The sequence below is a fragment of the Mercenaria mercenaria genome, chromosome 10, assembly GCF_021730395.1.
Source record: "Mercenaria mercenaria strain notata chromosome 10, MADL_Memer_1, whole genome shotgun sequence".
In the NCBI taxonomy this organism is placed as follows: Eukaryota; Metazoa; Mollusca; class Bivalvia; order Venerida; family Veneridae; genus Mercenaria; species Mercenaria mercenaria.
The window spans coordinates 16,372,036-16,390,172 of NC_069370.1; the positions used below are offsets into that span (position 1 = coordinate 16,372,036).

The following is an 18,137-nucleotide window of genomic DNA, read 5'->3' on the forward strand; positions in this document are numbered from 1 at the left end:
GTAATTCTAAAAAGCAGCCTTACATGTCTTCGAGTCAGCAAAAGAAAACATTACGTTTACGAAGATGCGTAATGAGTTTTAAACCCCCTATTTTCTTGCTAATATTTGAAAAATTAAAATGCTTTAAAAGCGATTTATATTTAAGCTGTAATTCTAACTTTCTTATAAACTAAACCTGAATATATATATATTTTATTATTATCATTTTATGCATTTCTTGACTAAGTCATGGACCGTAAGTCTGGTCTGACTGAGTGATTTTCCTTAACAATACACCCCAGGTGCACACGTTCACTTTCTAAGTAACAGTTCTATTAATGTTTCGTAACTCTTGGTCTTATACTTTTTGAGATACTTGCGACAAAAATTTAGGCCCTATATATACAGATTTATGACAGAAGGGCCTTAACTCTGGTCTTACTTAGTTCAGTCTTAAAGAAACCACTATTGATGTCTCTAGGTCAAAGACTTCTTGAGATATGCACGACATTAGTTCGGACGGACGGACGGACAAGGTTAAATCTAAGCCTCAACAACCAAAATGGTTGTGGGAGGAGTACAAAAGTATGGTTATCTTTTCAGGGTACGGATACGGAAGCCTGGCAACAATCATAGTGTGTTTATGTTCTGTGGTAGGAGCTTTCGTCGTCAAATTTAGCAGCGATAAAGCTTATGATATCATCATGGCGTTGTTTCTTGGGCTTGCCGTCGGCACACTCTTCACAGACGCCATGATACATCTCCTGCCAATGGTATGAAATATACAGAAGTTTACTTTTATCGAAAATGTAACTCAGTAAATAAACTTACTGCAAGCTAAACTAAACGCAACTCGAAATGTATTAAATGCTTGGGGGTCCTATGGTCTCTAGTGGTAACACGCCTAACTGTGAATCCAGAGATTCGGGTTCGCACGGATTCGCATCCCGGTCCGGGTACTGGAAATTTCTACCCAACTAAGAGTGCAACATTAAAATCCCCATCCTGGAAGAATATTTGGTTGCCCAGTCTATACCCGTGTAATATATTACATTTCAGGCGCTTGGTATTCATGGTCATTCTGAGACAGATGACCACGGTAATGGAGGAGAGGATCATGGTCACGGGGAAGGGGACATAGTGGTGGAAGAGTATGTCTGGTTTTCCCTTGTGGCTTGTGCTGGTAAGGCCAACTTGTGTCATTCTTGTGCAGTACTCTTTTTATCGATTGAATCTTTGTTATCCATAGAACGGAAAAAGGAATCATAGGGTTCAAAGTACTTCCGGCTGCATTAACGTATCGTCTTAAAGAAAATCTCCAATTTTCAACAAATTTTCAGCAGTTCTTTTGTTTGTCAAAGTATTTGACTATATGTGTTCTGTGAGACACTATTTCTTATGAGTAAATTCCAAGAAAGAATTGTTATACTGTGTTATATGGAATATATTTTATGGAAGCCTAGATGGAAAATGACAGCTCCTTAACATGCACCCTGCTAAATTTCTAAAATGACCTGGTAGTTCATGTCAAATTGTTGGAATATGGGCCGCCGTGAGAAAAAATATTGAGAAATATAGAGTCCTGTACCACATTGTAGATTGAAGTGAGTTATTGTAATTTCCCATGTATCTCTTTCCAGCCACGCGACTGGAAAAAGTTATGACGTCATAAATATGGCGGCTTAAGAGAAAATAAAAAATCGTAAGCTGCTGAATAAATACAGGTGACAACGTCTTTGAAAACTATGTTATGATTGCAAAATTGATATATTTAGTGAAGGTAATGTTTATTCTAGCAGATAAAATACTTTAAGGGAAACGGATGGAATTCATTATGCTTAAAATGAATAAAAAGTCAATATATATATAAAAAATGACGAAAACGACTGAATTACGATATTAAGTGAGCAAATGTCTATTTAATGGCACAGTTTGTTCGATTTAAAATAGTAATAGTCTGATAATCTATCACAACAATAGTCGATAAGCATAATTATATGTATCTATATACCCTTGTTATCTGTATGAATGTGTCAGATCAGCTTAATGCCCCGACACTTTTGTCAGAACTCAAAATCAATAGAAAAAATATATGTTACAATTTTAAGAATGCTTTTTCTAATGCATTTACAGCTTGTTGTAAACTACTTTGTAATACAAACTCTCCTATTGAAATTGATAATCCAATCAATTAAAACTAAGTTAAAGACATCTACGAAAGGAATCATCAGAAGATTTCTCTAAGAATGTTTTAGTCCAGCATACTAGTGGTCTATGATGTCATCGTCGTTTAGCGGTACAGTATATTTACGTTTTACAGAAGAAAATTTAAAATACTAAAAAAACTACACATTTAGTCCTTTCAATGAACAAGATTTGGTCACTAATCGCTTCCCTTCATTTGTATTTTCAAACAAAGCTCGCATATATGATCAGCAATACTATTTTTGATTCCTTAATTATATATACAATTAGATTATGTTCGTTTCATAGACAATTTAATCTCTAATAGATCTACATGTACTATTTCTAATTTATTAAATCGTATAACTTCATGTCGAACTGATATATACCTCATGTGGAAAAAAATATATTGCGACACAGTATATGCAGATTCTGAAAAATACATTCCCAGAAAAATTAAAATCCAGCAATTACAGGGTGTGCTGTTCCGTCGTTTCATATGATTCCTTTACTCTTTATACCTATTTACCAAATAATCCAATGAATAACAAACTGCTGTAATTAAACGCCTTTTCTTGTGTATTTAATTTCAGTTAAGCCTTTTCCTGCCTGTAACATTGCTAAAAATAATTTCCATGTGAACCTGTGAGGCAGTTTGTCAAAGCATCTCCTTATTAAACGATGTCCGGTAAGGGAATGCAGTTTTTCGAGAGATGATAAGTAATCCATGAGAACTACTTCTGCCTAGCTTGTCGTATGATTTAGAAAACGTTACACACAGTTATGTGTGGCTACTATATGAAAAACAATTTACGCATTCTTGATGACGTTTTCAAATACAAACAATCAGTTGTTGCTCGAATAGTTGACATTTTTTATGTCAGAGAGGTGTAGTTATTAAATGAAACTAACAATTCAAAGACTACAATACTGCATCGCTTGGGATTGATATATCTCCATATCTTAAATTGATTTACACTTTCAAGTTTATTTACTGGAGTTTTTCTCTATTCAGATGGGGATGTTCCCCATACAATCTTCTGTAATATATCAGCTTAGATAACTATTTGTTACTAGATACGCAGTTTGTCACAGTCAGCCGTAGGTCATGTTGTTTGTCGGTTATATGCGACGTTTAATAAATACACTTTCCTTAACTTTTATATAATCTTCATATATTTGCAAGAGCGACTTTCAAGAATTCGGTGAACGTTATCAATGTGTCCTTTTGCAGATATACTGCTATTATCAAGTGCAAGAATATTCTACTAAATTTTACAATTTTACGATTGTGATTCAGACTTGTGTGGGTTATTATTATTTTTTTAAAGCTTAATAGCAATTTAAAAACACTTCTATTACTAAGTGTGTCAGCTGGATGCTACATTTTCCTCTTTGATCGTGACCAACGAAAGAGGTGGACCACGCCATGACTGGTGGTTATTAAAGGCCATTGGGACTGAACTGCTTTGATATTTTTCTACTTTCCTGATTTTTCGGATCCTTAATAATGTTCTGCTGGTATTCTGCTTTCTGTAACGGCATGGAGAACATGCGCAAATGATTTGTTAAAAGCTTTAAGAAGATCCCTTGAAAGTATAGAACGCAAATAATCAAGATAATAGAAGACTTGGTTTGACTAAATTTGTTCCTGAGAGGTTTAGAAAGGTGAAAAAAATCTAATGCCCTTTAGCACCAGCTTAAGCTGAATTATATTATAATGATATTTAACGAACTTCATAATACTAAAGGACCAGAGGCTATTTACATATTTAATGTAGATATTTATTCGATCATTTTTGTGTTTCAATTAATAGCGTGTCCTCAGTTTCCCTTGCGTGAGTAAGACACTCAGCAGTCGGGGGATTAAGTTAACGTATAATGTTCTATAACATTGGAATATGATGGAGATATAGAGTGTGAGCATTATTGCCAAACTACTGTTTAAGCACACCAGCATTGTTTTGCAACTGACCGTTCCAAGGCTTTGCCGCACTACGTTCCTTTATTTTAAGTTTTAAGCTTTCTGTCTTTTGGCTTTACTTCGTTCAGGTATTTATCATGTTCTAACATATACATGCATTGCTGCAAAGTTTTACGGTTCAAATATGCGTTGCATTAACATGAATCAGAGTTTATCACAAATGGGATCTGTTAAGAAATATTTTCAGTTTCAGAGAAAGAATGATGAAAGAAAGAAAATGAAGTGATTATCCCCTGCCCCTGATGCCCCTCCTCCTGCAATTAGCTAAACATAATTACGGAAAGCCCATAATAAATGTTTAAATGAATAAATAATATTGTTTATTGATACTTTTGTTATCGCGGAGCTGAAGACGAATTAAGTAAAACGCTTTCAGTGTTGATGTCAAGTTTGAATGCATATGATTAACCAGTAATTCTCAGTAATTGAGTCGACTCATTATGAATCTAACTTTAACAAATATCTGTTAAATTTCCACCGGCATAGTCGTCTTGATATTGTACTTAAATCGTGTTTAAATAAAATTGCAAACAATGCATGTAATAGGCACATGTTCTAATAATAAAAGCATAGACAATTACTTGTGCCGACATTGATTTGTATTGCATTTTTGACAAAATCCTTTCCTTCTAGGTACTGATTAAAACCAGATATTAATAACGTATTTTCCTTTATTGTATGTTATATTTCTTGTACCGTTTGGAGATAATCTTATTTCGGATTCAACGCCATAAGATTAGTCGAAAATATTTTATTTCAAGAAGTAGAAGCGACATGTAAAAAGCATTGTAAATTAGGTGGGTGGGGTATAAAAACAATTAAAATAACTTAAATATACTTTCTACTGAGAAAGTGCAAATATAATATATTTGAAATGCCCAATTGGGTTGTTTAATAACATCATATCCGATATTATAAGCAATTTTACTAGCATTTTCAATCATTATTCAGCAGTATTATTTTCGTAAACGGTCGCCATATTGATGACGTCATTTCCGGATCCAGTCGCGGTCCCCAAAAGAGATACATACATATTATTTTTTGTCTTGGACCAAGGAACAATTTGGTATATGTGGCTATATTTCTCAACTACTTTTGAGCGGGATTACGAATGGCCGTGGACTATGGTCCATCATTCACTTTGGGTAGTACCACTTATTATTCAAATGGGTGATCACTGAAAATTTACAGACTGAATAGTGAATAGTGCTGCACTGGTCGCAAAGACAGAACCACTTGCTGCAAGCACGCTACAGGTTAAATATGCAAGAATCTGATGCAGAAATGAAGCCAAAGACTTGATGAAGACCTGTCATTTCGGATACCCTACTTTGATGTTTCTGTTTCTTTACAGGTTTATATTTCTTCTACCTGTTTGAAAAGATCTTGATACTGGTACGAAGACAGGTGAGTTGTCTCCTTACAATAACGCCACACGCCAGAATGAAAAGGCAGAAATCAGCCACTAAACCCTGGCAGTTTTATTCTTACAACGAAGATAAAAGTCCCATATGCTCTTACAATGTTACTTTTTGACGAATGTTGCGTGTAAATTGTTGTACGTTATAGTGAGCACGGTTATAACGAATTTTCGGTTTTAAGGAACAATTTAAAATGTCTCGATTATAGCCCTTCTTTGTACCAGGTAAACCAAAATGGTTCCGTGTGACATACAAGCCGTAATTCTGACTGGCAAAATTTATATAGGTTGTTTCTGTCAAATTCTGTCAAAAAATTCGGCTTATATTTAAAAAAAAGTAAATATAAACAGACAGAAAAAAGTCCGTATTGTACCTTTTGTATTGTATGTTGCCGGACTACTTCCATTTATTATGCATGACCTGACACATTTTTGGTTGCGGGTTTATCCCGCTACCAAAGTTAAGTGTAATTCTGACAATCATGTAGCATCTTTATTTGATTCCAAATCACATCCAAAGGAATTTGTTCATGTGCCACACAAAGTAGTCCCATTCATGAACAATGCGGATGAATTATCAATGATCAAGCAGTTCTTATTCATCCTCTATCCATTCACACTGGCCATTTAGATTATATATGATCTGTCAATGATTAGGTATTCCAGTCCATGGTTACATCACTGACTTCCAGATGTTCATGTAAGTTCAGGCAGAGTTTATCTTGGATATGAGGCACACTAGTATTTGTTTCTTATACATGTATACTTATAGATTGGCATTTAAAATGAAAATAACTCTAGCAAAACCCGCAACCACCAGACATCTCAAGGCTTTGATTATAAATAGCGCACATAAAAAATTCACTCAGTTCTATTTTAGCATCGATAAACATTGAAAATTTCGTTCGATAACAAAACAACAAACAAAAAGGTGGAGGTATATAATAAAAGGGTCATTATAACCGAAGCTATAGATCCGACTCTCATGAAATTCACACTCTCGTGAGATCTGTTGACATGGCAAAATCCACTCGAGTCGACTACAGCATCCCAGATCGAGCTAATATTATAATAACCCTATTATATTTCTGCGTCATATGCTGTTCCTGCCAAGTAGTAAAGTGATTCTTATATATTCTTGTAGCAACCTAAATTGAATTACCTGTGTCTGCTTGTATGAAGCCTTGTAGTGTTTCCTTAAAAAGGTTTTTTTAAGAAAAGATATATAGAGTTCAGAAAATCTCTAATTTCTTAATTGTTTCAGAATGTTCACAGTCACGGACGGAATATGACGGATGAACAGATACACGAGGAGAAGGTACTACAAGTTACTTTTGTGTGTTTGTTAACGCTTAGCATTACGTTTTGAGAGAAAATAATCAAATAACACCAAATCATAGAAAGAATTTAAAGAGTTGTTTCACACGAAAATTGAACAGCATGTAAAACATGTATAATACTCTACGAAACAAGTGTCAGTATACTGATATAAACATTGAATTCCGGAAAAAGGCTGCCTAAAGGGACCCCACTTCCGGACAGTTAAACGCCTTAAAAAAACACCATTTTTTTTAAAAAAAAACTGTTACATATGTTCGTTTTGATGCATTTACAATAGCGTAGGAGTGTTGAAATTTCACAGAACCATGTGGAACACCATGCTTGCGGAGAACAGGTTTGTACTGGTACAGAATCAAGGAACACTGGTTAGGCTAACTGCCCGCCGTTACATAACTGAAATACTGTTAATAACGGCGCTAAACTAAAAACACACAAACATAGAAAAGCACTAGTTTAAAAAAATCACATGAACTTGTAAAATTATCATAAAGGGTGATAATTTAAAACAATGGATTCAGTAATACTTCCTACTATTTAATCAATATAGACAAATCTGTAACAAATATACAATTATCGAATAAAACGTTAAACAAAAAAAGGTATATTTTATGCTCATATCAAAGAATGTAGCAGCCATTTTATAAACAAAGGCATTATGAACCTTAAGCAAAAAATCAATCAGACTATTTTCTTTTTCACGATAGTGAATACAAATAGGGACAATTAAGGTTTAATTTATGTATGTATAAACTTTCAGATAAATATTTCGCAAGCCGACAAATATACTGTAGATACAATGTCAGAAGAGAATGCAGAAGACGCCCAAGGAAGATCAAAGAAACGTATGTTATATTCTTTAGCAGCGAACGTTTGTGTGCCTATTTTTTTCCCGTTAATACTTGACCTGATACAATGAAAAAAACTACATGTAGGCCTAGTTGTTATGCAAGAATATATTTACAACATTTCCTCCAAAGATATATGGGAAACATTACTTTATTTATTTAACCTGAATAGTTCAAGCATAACATTTGTTTATTTTGTCATCTTTGCAAGGAAACTATAAACTCATTTATGTATACCTACATTTATTTAAAGGTACTTCAAGCATTGCTGTTATGGTGTTGATGGGAGACGCGGTGCACAATTTTGCTGATGGTGTAGCTCTTGGTGCAGCATTCTCGTCCAGCTTGGCGCTAGGCTTGTCAACTACCATAGCAGTATTCTGTCATGAACTTCCGCATGAACTCGGTAACTACTGAAATATACGGAAACGCACGTAATATCGGGCTCGGAGTAAATTTTAAATATTCTTTTGGACGTCAGTCCATTTCAGCGTAAAAACAAACGTTTCTAAAAGAGTCTTTTAAATTTTCTCACAAACTGTACTTTATCAAAGCTGAGGGGATTGGTGGTTTCGAAAGTTCTAACTGTAACGTTGGAGACTCTTATTGCATAATTCGTCTTTGTGTCAACTAGTCTCAGACGTCCAATGACAATTTTTTCTATTTCAGGCGACTTTGCTATCTTACTCGCCAGTGGTGTTTCTTTTGGTCGAGCTTTGTTCTTGAACTTTCTTGTTTCTCTTACCGCCATGCTTGGCTTGTATGTGGGTTTGGCTATATCTGATGACGAAACAGTCAAGCAATGGATCGTTGCCGTCGCAGCGGGGTTGTTCATATATATTTCTCTTGTGGATATGGTAAGACACATTTCTAGGAGTACTTCATTCCTAAGTTAATGTGGAAAATTTAATCAACAGATTTTTATCCACTTTTTCAAAGCGTGTCAGATGTTTGAAACGTTTTTGTGACCTCCCTTCATTGGTGCGACTAGTTATCGTTCTTGACCACTGGAAGTTCCAGTGAAAAAGCGAAAACTCAGTAACAACAAAAATTCAGTGTACTTAATCTGTAATTTATTTATTTCCTTTTTGGTTGAGGGTTTATCCCGCTACCAAAGTTAAAGTGTATTTCTAACAATCATAGCATATTTATTTTATTCCGAATCACATCCAAAGGATGTTCATGTGCTACACAAAATAATCCCATTCATGAATAATGCGGATGAATTACCAATGAACAAGCAGTTCTTATTCAACCTGTATCCACTCACACTGACCATTTAGATTATATAAGATCTATCAATAATAAGGTATTCCAGCCAATGGTTACATCACAAGCTGGGTCAGGCAGAGTTCATCTTAGGTATGAGGCACATTAAATTTGTATTTGTTTCTCATTCATGTATATTCATAGACTGACATTTAAACAGAAAATAAATCTACCAAAAACCCGCAACCACCAGTCATTTCAAGGCTTTGATTTAGGACTATTCAATTATCATTCTTTAGCCGAATTGATTAGGAACAATTATGTATACAGACATGTCTGTTGCATTTCTAGGTGACTTAGGGCAGTTGATAGATCTAAAATGTCACTGGTATTTATTTTCAGATGCCACAATTGCTTCAGAGGTCCGCACATGGAGTCCGTGATTTCATTCTGAACAATATAGGAATGCTTCTTGGTGCTGGCGCCATGGTTGTTCTTGCAATATTTGAAGAACGGATAAGCGTTTCAGTGTGAACCTAAATGACACATTGCACTTGTTCTATGCAAAATATATACAACATTGACTTTCATAATGTTGTTTGCTTTTCAATATGGATTCGCCAGTGTTAGTACAGAACGCATAAAAATAAGGATAGTGTAATTGTAATAATCGTAAAGGATTAAAATGTTACATATCCCCCTTTTTAGCTCACCTGAGCAATGCTCAGGTGAGTTTTTGTGATCGCTCGATGTCCGGCGTCTGTCTGTCTGTCGTCTGTCAACATTTACCTTGTGTATGCGATAGAGGCTGTATTTTTAGCTCGACTCTTCGAAGAATAGTCTAGGTATTCTACTCACCCTGGCGTCGGCGTCGGCGTCACACCTTGGTTAAGTTTTTGCATGCAAGTACATACAGCTATCATTTAAAGGCAGCTTTGAAACTTATTTATTCTTTTTCTAGGTCAATTACCAACCTCACTGGGTCAAGTTCCATAACTCTAACATGTATTTTGAGCAAATTATGCCCCCTTTTGGACTTAGAAAATTCTGGTTAAAGTTTTACATGCAAGTTACTATCTCCAAAACTAATGCAGATATTGAATTGAAACTTCACATGTGTCTTCGGGGTTATAAAACTAGTTGATAGCACCAAGTCCCATAACTCTGACCTTCATTTTGGCCAAATTATGCCCCCTTTTGGACTTAGAAAATTCTGGTTAAAGTTTTGCGTGCAAGTGCATACAGCTATTACTAAAAGGCATGTAGATTTGAAACTTATTTTTTCTTTTTCTAAATCAATTACCTATCTCACTGGGTCAAGTCCCATAACTCTGACATGTATTTTGGCCAAATTATGCCCCCTTTTGGACTTAGAAAATTCTGGTTAAAGTTTTGCATGCAAGTACATACAGCTATTACTAAAAGGCATATAGATTTGAAACTTATTTTTTCTTTTTCTAGATCAATTACCTACCTCACTGGGTCAAGTCCCATAACTCTGACATGTATTTTGGGCAAATTATGCCCCCTTTTGGACTTAGAAAATTCTGGTTAAAGTTTTGCGTGCAAGAACATACATCTATTACTAAAAGGCATATAGATTTGAAACTTATTTTTTCTTTTTCTAGATCATTTACCTATCTCACTGGGTCAAGTCCCATAACTCTGACATGTATTTTGGCCAAATTATGCCCCCTTTTGGACTTAGAAAATTCTGGTTAAAGTTTTGCGTGCGAGGACATACAGCTATTACTAAAAGGCATATAGATTTGAAACTTATTTTTTCTTTTTCTAGATCATTTACCTATCTCACTGGGTCAAGTCCCATAACTCTGACATGTATTTTGGGCAAATTATGCCCCCTTTTGGACTTAGAAAATCCTGGTTAAAGTTTTACATGCAAGTAACTATCTCCAAAACTACTATAGATATTAAATTGAAACTGCACATGTGTCTTCGGGGTTATAAAACTAGTTGATAGCACCAAGTCCCATAACTCTGACATGTATTTTTGGCAAATTATGCCCCCTTTTGGACTTAGAAAATCCTGGTTAAAGTTTTGCGTGCAAGTACATACAGCTATTACCAAAAGGCATATAGCTTTGAAACTTATTTATTCTTTTTCTAGGTCAATTACCAACCTCACTGGGCCAAGTTCCATAACTCTTAACATGTATTTTGAGCAAATTATGTCCCCTTTTGGACTTAGAAAATTCTGGTTAAAGTTTTACACGCAAGTTACTATCCCAAAAACTAATGCAGATATTAAATTGAAACTTAACATGTTTCTTCGGGGTTATAAAACTAGTTGATAACATCAAGTCCCATAACTCTGATATGTATTTTGGTCAAATTATGTCCCCTTTCGAACTTAAAACTCTTGATATTTTGCTTCTATGACAATATTTCGAATAGTCGAGCTTGGCTGTCTTACAGACAGCGCTTGTTCAAATGATCTTCATGAAATTTTGTCAGAATGATTACCTTAATGAAATCTAGCCAAGTTTGAAAATAGGTCATCTGGGGTCAAAAACTAGGTCACTAGATCAAATCAAAGAAAAACCTTGTGTATGCGATAGAGGCTGTATTTTTCAACTGATCTTCATAAAATTTTGTCAGAATGATTAACTTGATAAAATCTAGGCCAAGTTGAAAATGGGTTATCTGGGGTCAAAAACTAGGTCACTAGATCAAATCAAAGAAAAACCTTGTGTATGCGATAGAGGCTGTATTTTTCAACTGATCTTCATGAAATTTTGTCAGAATGATTAACTTGATAAAATCTAGGCCGAGTTCGAAAATGGGTCATCTGGGGTCAAAAAGTAAGTCAAAAGGTCAAATCAAAGAAAAACCTTGTGTAAGTGATAGAGGCTGTATTTTTCAACTGATCTTCATGAAATTTGGTCGGAATTATTAACTTGATGAAATCTAGGTCAAGTGTGAACATGGGTCATCTGAGTTTAAAAACTAGGTCACTAGGTCAAATTATAGAAAAATCTTGTGTATGCGATAGAGACTGTATTTTTCAATTGATTTTCATGAAATTTAGTCAGAGTGATTGCCTTGATTGAATGTAGGTCGAGTTTAAATATGGGTCATCTGGGTTCAAAAACTAGGTCACTAGGTCAAATCAAAGAAAACCCTTGTGTATGTGATAGAGGCTGTATTTTTCAATTGATCGTCATAAAATTTGGTCAGAATGATTGCCTTGATGAAGTCTAGGCCGAGTTTGAATATGGGTCATCTGATGAAAAACTAGGTCAATAGGTCAAATCAAAGAAAAACCTTGTGTATGCGATAGAGACTGTATTTTTCAATTGGTCTTCATGAAATTTTGTCAGAATGACTGCCCTGATGAAATCTAGGTCGAGTTTGAATATGGGTCATCTGGGGTCAAAAAGTAGGTCACTAGGTTAAATCAAAGAAAAACCTTGTGTATGCAATATAGACTGTATTTTTCAATTGATCTTCATGAAATTGTCAGAATGATTGCCTTGATAAAATCTAGGTCAAGTTTGAATATATCACAAAGTCTTATCTAAGAAAATGCTTGTTTAAACTCAAGAGATCACATTTTTGGTCCAGTCTTAATGAAAATTGGCCAGAATATTTGTTTCCATGAAATCAGTAGGTCAAACACGTTTACACTGTTATGGTGTGTATCTCAGGTGAGCGACCTAGGGCCATCTTGGCCCTCTTGTTTCAAAAGTATGGTAGCATATTTCTGCCATAAAATAAGTGCTAAAATTCGCGTTAAATAAATATCAAGAAAATTGTCTGGTTATCTATTTAATGTTTGTGTTGTTTCCCCAGTATGATAAATGTCTTAGCACAAATAACAGCCACAAGGGTGCCCAGAAATGCCATCGGTTTTGTTAGTTTTTCCTTCAAACGTTAACACTGGATATCTAGACAAGATTCGTGTTTTCAGATAGCTAAATGGGAAACGTGAAAAGCATCGCAGTATTGTTACCAGTTATTGGACACTCGGAATACTCTCGGAATGGACATATTCGCATCTTAGATAACCACATATATGGCCCATTTTCTGTCCAAACACAAAAAAGTCATATCTAGACTACATGTAGTTAAGATTCGTGTTTCCATATGACTAAATGGTTAACTCGAAATTATTCGTATTAACACGTAAGGGTAATCGCCTGCTCCCGCGAGCGCAAAGGTACAGTGGAACAGTTTATTTGTTTGTTTTGGATTTAAAGCCATTTTTCAACAGTATTTCATTTATGAAACGGCGGGCAGTTAACCTACCCGGTGTTCCTGGATTCTGTACCAGTACAAGCCTGTTCTCCGCAAGTAACTGCCAACTTCCCCATATGAATCAGAGGTGGAGGACGAATGATGTCAGACACAATGTCTTTACCAAATCGTCACGGAGAACATACGCCAGGGGATCGACAGTACAACAGTGACAGTGCAATGGTGACGCGACAATATATCGGTGACACTCAATTGTTAATGACAATGTTAAAGAGAATTCCTATAGTTTGTTTCCTTTCATAGAATTTTTTTAAATTCACATATATGATAGGAAAATTTGTGCTGAAAACAATGAACAAATAAAAACAATAGGTCACCAGGCTTGTTTTTGTGAAAAATTGTTTTGAACACACCCACTGTTGCTGAAACTGACAGCGATTTTTCAACATTTTCATAATTTTCTGCTTTTCTATAAATACCAACCAAAATATACATCCAGGCAGCACAATACGGTTTTTTCTTTTTACAGATTTTATTATATACTTATTTGATATCATAGTCATATTTGTAATACTCTATCCTTACAATAATGGGTAAAAATGAAAAAAATATTGTTTTATATTTACTTTTGTGAACTTTTTTCAATGAAAAATACCCATAGTGAAGAATATTTTTTTTAAATTTTGAAAAACTCTTTCATAGAATTTTTTCTTTTTCTTCTTGTGTATAGATAATTGTATTGTGAGCATAAAAATGGCTAAAAATGTATGGGTCACCAGGCTAAATTTTATGTTAAGACCGCTAGAATACAACACCTGTTCGGACGGAAATGGCGCGAACCTGGCCAAATTGATTACATGTATGTCTGCTCAAAGTTTAAAAAAAGTTTTTAAAATTCTTAATTCTTTCTATAATTGAATACTAAATAATCTGAAAGATGATATTGTCTTATCAGTACTAAGTCAATTATCTTACATTATATGAACAACACCGTTTTTGTACTAAAATGCGATGTGAAAACACAACCACAAAAATAGCAAGATACCTGTCAGGCATGATACTTGTCAATACAACATAAACCAGTATCAACATTTGATTACTGATATAACTTACCAAAAATGTTATTTCATTCTAAATTCATCATATTTAAGATTGTCTGTAACATGTTTCAACAAATGTTGACTTCAGTTCAGTTTTCCATAGAAAGTGTAGGCTGCGCAGAAAGATGCGCATAAAAAACTATAGGAATTCCCTTTAAGATGGTGCAGTGGCGAAAATCGATAAAAATATAACGACAATGCGACATTAACTTCGTTTTTAACACTACTGCAACCATCGTAACTTCGTGCCTAACCATTGTTATGGCGTGTTATCGCCAAGTAAGCTCCACCATCGCACGTCGCGTTAACACGTAGCTGGCGCTGACCCTAATGTTTAATAAGGACCATAAATATAAAAATGCATGCAAAAAGGCATATGACAGTTATGGTTCTTGGCCTTCTTAGCTAGTATGCAAATTATCAAAGCTCTAGGTCTTATAGTTTTAACATTTTGAATTTTTTTTAAAGATTAAATATGCTGTGTTTACAAGAGCTATCGCCCTCCAAAAATTTATCTTGGACGTAGAAGGTGCGACAACATTTGCTTATAGGATATGAGGTGGTGGGTTCGATGCCCGGCCGCGTCATACCAAAGACGTAAAAATGGTACTAGTAGCTTCCTCGCTTGGCGCTCAGCATTAAGAGGGTAGTGCTAGGACTGGTCGGCCCGGTGTCAGTATAATGTGACTGGGTGGGGTATCATGTTACGTGTCTACGGCGTGATATTCCAGTGAGGCAGCACTATAAAGTTGGGCATTGTGCCAACTGCTACAAGAAGACACCTTCGTTTATATATGACTGAAAAATTGTTGAAAAAGACGTTAATTTAACCCGAACACACACACACACACACACACATGAAAGAATAAGACGTTATGTTGTTGTTGGTTTTTTTTTTTTGCATATTAAGTTTAATAAAAGCTGTTCAGAAGTTACAATGGTATGAATATATAAAAATGTAAAATTAGGTACAAGAAGTGCAGTTAGAATGCCATCGCTAAAAATCATTAAGATAATTCTACAAGCAAACAAAATAAATATTTGAAAGAGGTCCAGACCGTAAAATCAACATGGCGTCTGAAATTCAAGATGGCCATCATGTTTGAAATACGTTATTGAAGTGGCAAGTAGAACATCTTAATTTTTTCCAAGCCGCTTTTTTTCTACTTGAAAATCCAATATTCAAAATGGCCGTAAAAACTCAAAATGGCTGACACAATTTTGCAAAAAAAAAAAAATATATATATATATATATATATATATATATATATATATATATATATATATATATATATATATAAAAGTTCAATTTGTAAGGAATAAACAGCAGCAGACTTCTGTGTTTTACAATTATTTTAATTCTTCACTGCAAGCGCTTTCAATACATATATCTTCAGGCAGTTTACATTTTGAAAAATATATATATATTTAAAAAATCTAAAGTATTTGACCCCATTTTTAATGTTCTGTTGCACACTATATTGATTGGATTTCATAACAGTGACATTATGTCAGTTTAAAAGATTAAATACATTTTGTATAACTAAATTGGCAGACAAAGAAATGACATGCTTCACAAAAAAGCTTCTAGGACCTCTTTTTAAAATTTATTTTGCATTCTATATAGAGCGTAGTTTTAAATCCTTCAATTCATATGTATAACAGATTTCCGCTAAAGGCTTACTGAGTGGCATAAGCTTCGTGCATATTTCATAACCACTTTCCGGAACAGATCCGATCCAATCGAATCTACTATTATTTTGCTTTGTTGCGCTTAATGCTTGTAGGGGATATTTCTATAGATTTTAATTGATGTTTTGAAATGTCTGAAGTACCTTCCTAATTGTATTTTCATCAAACTAATGCACATTTCTAACAACTTGCATTCAAATTCTTTAAACTTGATGGAATTCGTCGAATCGATGACATTTGGTAAAGGTAAATACAGATTTCAAACAAGAAAAAAGAAACTGTCAGCTTTGACTGTCCAGATATAAAACATTTATATGAAGAGAAAGTAAGCTATAATTCCGAGTATAATTCTGTCAAACATCAAAGCGATTGAAAATGCACGACTAGCAATTCCAAAATCCTCCGTATTCTATCGTTACTTTCAAAAACCGAATCATTAACGCATGATCTCGGATCAAATGGAGCGGTTTTTGTGATTTGGGGTAAGAAAACTGTATTTTTTTTTTTTTTGTTATTTAGAAAATAATGTCAAGGACGGCATACAGCGCAAGATGGGCTCCGAACAATGTGGAATACTCTTGCTTTCCGTTGTCGAGCAATTCTAAACATTTTTCACAATTACTGTGGAAAAACATGCGAAAATAGCAGGTACACAATGTCGCGACTCAAACAAAAAAACGTTCTCCGGCAAAAACACTAAATTACCACTTCCACAATATCACTGACACATTCTTGTAACATGTTTTATCATTAATGATGAATTCTATTTCTTGGAAGACTGATATAAAGCGATTCATGACCGTGGTGGTCAGTAACACAGGAGACACAGGATCAGCGACTGCAAAATGCAATAACGCAGGAGCTTCCGAGTGTTTTTAGCTCGACTATTCATAGAATAGTAGAGCTATTGGACTCGCCCATGCGTCGGTGTCCGGGTCGGCGTCGGCGTCCGCGTCCGCGTCCCGATTTGGTTAAGTGTTTGTATGTAAGCTGGTATCTCAGCAACCACTTGTGGGAATGGATTGAAACTTCACACACTTATTCACTGTGATAAACTGACCTACATTGCACAGGTTCCATAACTCTATTATGCTTTTTTACAAAATTATGCCCCTTTTTCGACTTAGAAATTTTTGGTTAAGGTTTTGTATGTAAGCTGGTATCTCAGCAACCACTTGTGGGAATGGATTGAAACTTCACACACTTATTCACTGTGATAAACTGACCTACAATGCACAGGTTCCATAACACTATTATGCTTTCTTACAAAATTATGCCCCTTTTTCGACTTAGAAATTTTTGGTTAAGGTTTTGTATGTAAGCTGGTATCTCAATAACCACTTGTGGGAATGGACTGAAACTTCACACACTTATTTACTGTAATAAACTGACTTACAATTGCACAGGTTCCATAACTCTATTTTGCTTTTCTTACAAAATTATGCCCCTTTTTCAACATAGAAATTTTTGGTTAAGTTTTTGTATGTAAGCTGGTATCTCAGTATCCACTAATAGGAAAGGATTGAAATTGCACACACTTGTTCACTGTCATGATATGACATGCAGTACAAAGGGTCAATAACTTAACTTCGCATTTTACAAAATTATGCCCGTTTTTCGACTTAGGAGTTTTTGGTTAAATTCCTATTATGTAAGCTGGTATCTTAGTACCCACTGATGGGAATGGATTGAAACTTCATACACTTGTCCACTGTCATGAGCTGATAAGCACTATGCAGGTTCCATAACCCTATTTTGCTTTTTTACTAAATTATGTCCCTTTTTCGACTTTCGTATTCATTCAATCGACAAGGCTGTTGAATAGTCGAGCGTTGCTGTCCTCCGACAGCTTTTGTTTTTTCTGTGTTCGTTTTCATCGATGTCCAAGAGACACTTAACTTATCTATCAAAACAGTGATAGGTAGTGGAAACCCAAAGAACAACATGATCAAAAATATGTTTGACGTTCCACTCTGGTAAGAGTAACGTCACCATAATTATATTGCTACTGAAATGAAGTATATGAAATTAGTTTATACGAATTTGTTTTAGCTCGATTGTGATGAAAGCTTTAACCTTAATGGAACCACTCTCGAGTCCGCTTCCTGGAAAAAAAACAGTAGTGGTGTCATATGAAAGGTCATGTGGGGCTCGAACCGACGACC

General features: G+C 34.9%; 1 protein-coding gene across 1 annotated transcript in view; it reads left to right on the forward strand.

The window, feature by feature from the left end:
• Positions 1-12,738, forward strand: part of LOC123559746 (zinc transporter ZIP12-like) — a 44,394-nt gene extending 31,656 nt beyond the window's left edge. Inside the window, exons 8-15 of the mRNA XM_045351807.2 lie at positions 583-752; positions 1,039-1,162; positions 5,502-5,554; positions 6,832-6,885; positions 7,666-7,750; positions 8,007-8,159; positions 8,423-8,610; positions 9,365-12,738. Coding sequence (XP_045207742.1) covers positions 583-752; positions 1,039-1,162; positions 5,502-5,554; positions 6,832-6,885; positions 7,666-7,750; positions 8,007-8,159; positions 8,423-8,610; positions 9,365-9,496 — 959 coding nt within the window. The 3' untranslated portion in view covers positions 9,497-12,738. The remainder of the gene's footprint in view (positions 1-582; positions 753-1,038; positions 1,163-5,501; positions 5,555-6,831; positions 6,886-7,665; positions 7,751-8,006; positions 8,160-8,422; positions 8,611-9,364) is intronic.
• Positions 12,739-18,137: the final 5,399 nt, after the last annotated feature.